Raw genomic sequence first — 6,000 nt, 5'->3', positions numbered from 1 at the left:
TCCAGGAGGCATCCTAACCCCGCATTCTGGACTTTCACCTCCTGACCGGCCGCGTCACCGCCAGGATGGCGACACGCGACCCCGCCCCTCCGAGGGGCGCAGGCTCCCGGCGCCCGGGGCTCCGCCAGGCACCGAAGCGAAGGTCGGAGGCCGGCGCGCGGCCCAAGCCCGGCCGCCTCGGCGTCCCGGGAGCCGGCGCGAGTGTCACCGCGGCCCTCCCCGTCCCTCGCGCTCGCGCTCCCCGGCCGCCGCGCGGCCGCCTCAGCCCCCTTATATAGCCCTCTAAAAATAGCTCGCCTCGCACCGCCTTGTAAGGCAGCAGGGAGATCCGCAGCCCGCCAATCCGCGCTCGCCGCCAGAGCCAAGCCCCGCCCCGGACCCCGCTCCGCGCTCCCCATTGGTCCTCAGTGACTTCATGAGCCCCCTGTTTACCTTACATGGTCACACGCGGCCTAATGGACGCCCTCCTCCGAGATCCCACGGCTGCGCGGAGAGCCAGGCGGAGGGGGGGAGTTTGGGGAGGGGGAAGAGCAGGAGGAGGAGAAAAGGAGGGGGGAGAGACTACAAACTAGCAAGGATGGGGTGGGGGGTGGGGAGGGAAGGGACGGGGGGGAGAGAAGCGATCGCGAGAAAAAAAAAATGCAACCTCCCAAAATAAAGAGCAAAGATTGCATTAGGAGCGAACAGCGCTGCAGAAATAGATGGCAGCTTCGTGTCAGTGAGTTTGCATCCCCCTTCCTGATCCACGAGCTGGAGTGATTAGAGCCCTGGAAGGGAATTGTTACTCCCGTGGAGAAGTCCCCTTTTCCTGGCAGCGGTCTGCACTTGTACACGCTGGATGCCTCTCTCCATCCACCCCACTCACTCTCTCCTCTCTCACCTCCTCTCTTCCTCTCTCCTGCATTGATTTTTTTTTCCTTTTTAGTTGACTGAAACAAAACAAAACAAAAGGGCCACTGGATGTCTGCCTTCTTGGGGGGTGAGCCAGACAGACTGACAAACAAACAGACCCAACTGTGTTCGGGGGAGGGTTTCTCCTCCCGTTTTGCCCGGCAGCAGCAGCATGGACGTGTTGGCTAGTTATAGTATATTCCAGGAGCTACAACTTGTCCACGACACCGGCTACTTCTCAGCTTTGCCATCCCTGGAGGAGACCTGGCAGCAGGTGAATGATTTAAATTACTTGTGTAAATCGTGTGGTGGCGGCGGAGGCGCCGGGGCTGCGTTGGTGTGGGCTCGGGGTTGAATTTTTTGTTTGTTTGTTTTATTCCCCCCACCCTTTTTTGGCTGTTTGTTGGTTAAAATGTTTTCGGAAACAGTCATCTGCGCTTACCTCTCCACCCACCCTCTAACCCCTTAGCGTGCTGAGCTGAGCAGCCGGTCTGAGCTGCCTGCGTTTCAGTCACCAACACACATCCTTGCGCACACGTTGTCGGGCTCACTGTCCCCAGCACAGACCTGCGTAACTTCTGGGGTTCGGAGGAACCGGGTGGAAAGGTGGTTTGGGGCTCGATGAGCCATTAATGCCAGGATACCGCGTCCCTACATGCTCGAGCTCTACCTGCTTGGTACCTTAAATCGGGTTCAGTTCTTTCAACTGGTGCTGACGACCGTCAGATGGGGGTCAGGAGGTAGGAGCATAGCCGAGTGTTTTCTCAGTAATTAGCCAGTGTCAAGACAAGAGAGAAACTTGATTTTGAGATTGAGGAGGTGGGCAGAGGGCAGAGGAGCCCAGTGACAAAAGCTATTCCAGGATATCTAGGAGGAGAACGGGAAGATGTATCTACCTAACGCTGACCATGCATTGTAGGTTTCCCCAGTGCGATGCCTCTGTATGTGTCCCTGTTTCTCTTTTTTGTTTGGGGTCCCTCCCTAGTTAGACAGCACAACCTCTGACAAAGGGTGGTATGTGCTTCCGTGCCTCTGACTTTGTCTTAGAGGACTAGTTAAGAAACTCCTATGATGCTGAAGGGCACCGATGCCAAGTTGGCTAGGCGTCCCACTGAGGGCAAAGTGGGTCTGGTGACAAGTTCACCGGGCTTTGTGAAGTGGAATAAAGAAAGTGCTGGTCAGTGGAAAGTGCTAGATCTGCTGCGGAAACAGTGGTTTTCTCAGCATGGATTAGGAGCTGCTGAAGGGACACTCTGCAGGAAAGATGGTGGGTGGGGGGCGGGGGGTTGGGGTATCCTTTAAAAATACTACACTGTGCCCCATGGAACGTCCAAGAACACAGGCTGGGTTTGCACATCGGAAGCGTGAACTCGCACAGTCCATCCTGGAGAAACCAGCCTGCCCTTGGGGAAGACCGAGAGAGGCTCGGTGTGTGGCTGCTCATGTAACTTCGCTCCATGACAGCAGCTTGTTAAGGCTAATGAACGGCTGAATTTCTCCTGCCAGGATCCAAAGCGGGATTTGCCAGCTCGAGGCTGGGAAGTAACAGTTGCCGCTTTCGCGGGTGAGGTTTGGCTTTTGGTGTAGGGTGAAGAGGGGCAAAGCCGATCCTCTGACTGTACCTTTGTTACTAGTTACTGTTCTCCCCTGGTTAGAGGCTGTGAGTTTTCCTCCAGGTACCGGCCCCTGTGTCCACATGTATGTTGCTGCCCAGGGATGCTGGCAGATACACTCGACTTTGTCTCTCAGTGCGCACATAGTTCATACGTTTTTAGCGCAAGGCATTTCTTCAGTGCATCCTTCCTCCGCCCCCCCCCCCCATCCTTAATGAGACTGTCTCATGAAGGGTCTCGCTAGATCTTTTCCTCCTTTTATTTCACATGCTAATCAAGCCAAAATGTGGCCAGAATTTCATTTTCTGAAATAGCCTCCATTTCACATTGTCAGCCCACTGGTGTCAAACCGGTTGCGTATTAACGACTGTCTAGACAGGTTAGGGTAGGGAATCTGTTGATTTAGTCAGCCTGCCCAAGGCAGCCCTTGTTTGTGACTAACTGTTAAGCAGTGTTGGAGGGAAGAAAGTTGGCTTTATTTGTTACAGCGTTCCCTCCTGATGAATCACACAACTTTGTTTTGGTTCAAGTTTTCACAGTAGTAAAGCCTGCTTCGGGGGAAGGCCGCTCCAGAGGAAACCTGCTTTTCTAGATCTGGTTTAGAGCGTCCAGGAGAAAGTCTGGATATGTAAAGAAGCATCACTGGTTTGATAATTCGGGAAGTGTTAGATCTATTGTTTCCTCAGAAGCCTTCTCTGCTTTTCCTTCCCCCTCCTCTCTCTATCCATCTCCACTCACCTCCTTCAAGGAACCTCTAGCTTAGTTTCTACCGCAGGCCAAGGAATATCACCCCCCCACCACCACCACCACCGCACACACACCTCCCTCCTTACTTCTTGCCTTAACCCTCTCCAACTGGCAGCTACTCTTACCTTAAGACCCTTTGCCAAGCTGTTTGAGAAGCATGCTCATAGTCTATGCCGAAACATAAGTTGTGGGGAAGCACTACTAAATAAGATATCACTCCAAGGACCTTTCTGCCCTGCTGTCTATAGTCACAACTGCTCTCTTTAAAGGTGACTATGACTCTAAGTTCATGCTGATGACAAAACCTCCAACCTCCATCTCTTCCTTCCTCCCTCTCCTTGGCCCTCCCCTCCCCCACCCTTTGCTGCTTCTGTGTGTAAGGAGAGGGGGATGGTTACATGCAACTGCTGGGGCCAAATCAACCATCAGATGGTGAAATTTTGAGACTCCTTTGCTCAAAATGGCTTAAGAAGGTTGTTGCAAAGAACCCCAGGCAGGAGGAAGTTTCCTGATGCTCTGGGGTAATCAGATTTTAGAGGTCAAATGGGGAGCAATTATTAGATGTTCTCTGCAAGTGAACAGTGTACCTGGGCTTGAGATGAACGAAATACAGAGATTCTAATAATCTGATTTGGTTTGTAGAGAAAGAGTGGCTTGGATGATAAACCCAAGAACATCTGTGCCTTTGAAAATTAAAGATGGACTATTTGGGGATGTTATTTTAAACTGGGGTCTGGGATCATCGTCCTGCTTAACCGTCAGTGAGCTTGGGATGGTCCTGCTGTCACAGGGGTCGTCATTTTGACATTGGGCTTTCAGGCAGTGATGTCTATAGCAACATACAGCTCCAGCTCTGAACATCATTGCCGGTGTAATTTTAAAATCCAGATGGACATCCTACATTAACAGCTCTCCATTCCCCGGCTCTGACTGCATACTTAAGCACTTGGCCCAAGTAACATCATCTCTGCCTGTCATATAACTGTAAATTACACTGTGCTTCTGTGGTCTATTATTTTATGGAATTCAGCTGACGCACAACTCTTAAGGCTACTAGCCTTAAGTTCTTTGGAAACTTGCAGGAAATTTTCCAAGAGCTGTCTGAGCAAAAGCAGGAAAAAGTCAAAGGTAGGACAGAAGCTGGAGTAGCGTATAGGGTACCACTTGCTGATGGATAAAGGGAAACACATTCATGAGTTTTGTTGCCAATAGAAATCATGATTTTTCTGGACCTGCTGTTGCCTTGGAAAATAAAAAGGATTTGATATGATACACTTGGTTATTTTTCTCCGAGAAGCTACAAAGACTTTGAGAATCTGGATATATTTTCCATACCTCGCCTGCTCTTTCAGGAGTGCAGGTCAAGTAATGAAGTTCTAAGTTGTTATTTGCACTTAGCTTTGCTTCGTGTCATTGAGGAGCGTGGTATGTTTGCTTGAAAACTCTTATGGAATTATGCTTGTCATTAATGCTGATTCATAATTGGCAGATGGGGTCAGTTTCAGGCCTCCTTTTTGCTCAGAGAAAATTTTCCACTGCTACTGGAAACAAATAAATAAATCATAGAACATTCCTCCCTCCTCCCCCCATTCCCCCATTGTTTTAAACTAATGGCACTTTAGTAAGAACTAAAGTGTCCCCATAACACTGCAGTTTCATCTTGGTTTCAGGCACCCTGTAACGCTTGTTACAAGGGCTTTTGATACGAGGCATCTCTAGGGGACAACCTACAAAAATGGTTGCCTTCCAAGAACAGCCTCATGATACCAGGGATGGGATTTGTTCTCTGAGCTACATTGCTGCTACCTCTTTTTGGTGCTCTGGCCTGTGCACTGCCTTCTACAGGCCTGAGCGGCCAGGTGCTGTCTCAGCCGGAAAGACAAAGCAAACTGTAGGGTCCCTGCATCTGTAGGTTTGCCTCTGTCCCCAATTTGCAGAAAACCTTGTCATGAATTAGAATTTCTTGGCAACAGCACCACCCAGGGAAATTTGTAGACACAAAGGAGCCTAGCTAACCACACTGAAAGGATAAACTAGCTGGCTTTTTTGCCTTTTTGTATGTTATGTGGGTGCTCTTTAGTTACCATCAATCTATTTTTTTTTTAATTTGAAATAATGACTTGGGAGATGAAAAAAAAAAAAAAAAAAGGAAAAGAAAACTGTCCTGTAATTCAGATTTTCTTCATAAGGATGCAGTCACTAAGTAAATGTAGCTTTACAAATGAAAGCACATGTGTATGCAATCAATCACACACTTAGCCTTTCTTTAATAGATTCTTTCCATGTTCTTTTTAATGGAGACATCTTTGTGTCGATTTAGGGGTCACGAACGCGATCATTCCATCTACCTGTTTGTAGTTTAGTATGTTAAAGTGAGTGGATGCTACACGGCAGATATTCCTATTACCTCTGTCTTCCGTGGGGGGATAAAGGAAGTGGTGACTTCTTTGTTCTCCATGCAACTCCCACCACCACCCCCTACCCTGAGGAGAATGTGATGTTGGGGTCCAATCCATTTAAAGGGCAGAGCAGAAGATGCACTGTGACAGCCTCACCCTGAAATGATTTATGTGTGGGTATGTCAGAGACCTTCAGTGTTCAGATGTGGGTTCTTCCTCTCTTCCAGCCCATTTTAAATATAAATGCCAGTGGGGGCTCTTTGCCTCTCCACTTAAATGGGACTAGTTTAGAGAGGGTCCTAATGGGGCTTTTAGTAGCCACTCTTATAAATCTTCAGATTCTTCTCCCT

General features: G+C 49.3%; 1 protein-coding gene across 1 annotated transcript in view; it reads left to right on the top strand.

Annotated features, from left to right (window-relative positions):
* The first annotated feature begins 601 nt into the window (after positions 1–601).
* The window catches only part of KLF7 (Kruppel like factor 7), an 87,083-nt gene continuing 81,684 nt past the window's right edge, over positions 602–6,000 (top strand). Inside the window, exon 1 of the mRNA XM_042949912.1 lies at positions 602–1,165. Within this exon, the coding sequence (XP_042805846.1) occupies positions 1,064–1,165 (102 nt within the window). The 5' untranslated portion in view covers positions 602–1,063. The remainder of the gene's footprint in view (positions 1,166–6,000) is intronic.

The sequence above is a fragment of the Panthera leo genome, chromosome C1 (assembly GCF_018350215.1).
Source record: "Panthera leo isolate Ple1 chromosome C1, P.leo_Ple1_pat1.1, whole genome shotgun sequence".
Lineage (NCBI taxonomy): Eukaryota > Metazoa > Chordata > Mammalia > Carnivora > Felidae > Panthera > Panthera leo.
Note: the sequence above shows the minus strand (reverse complement) of the source record. Positions and strands in the feature narration are given on the sequence as shown.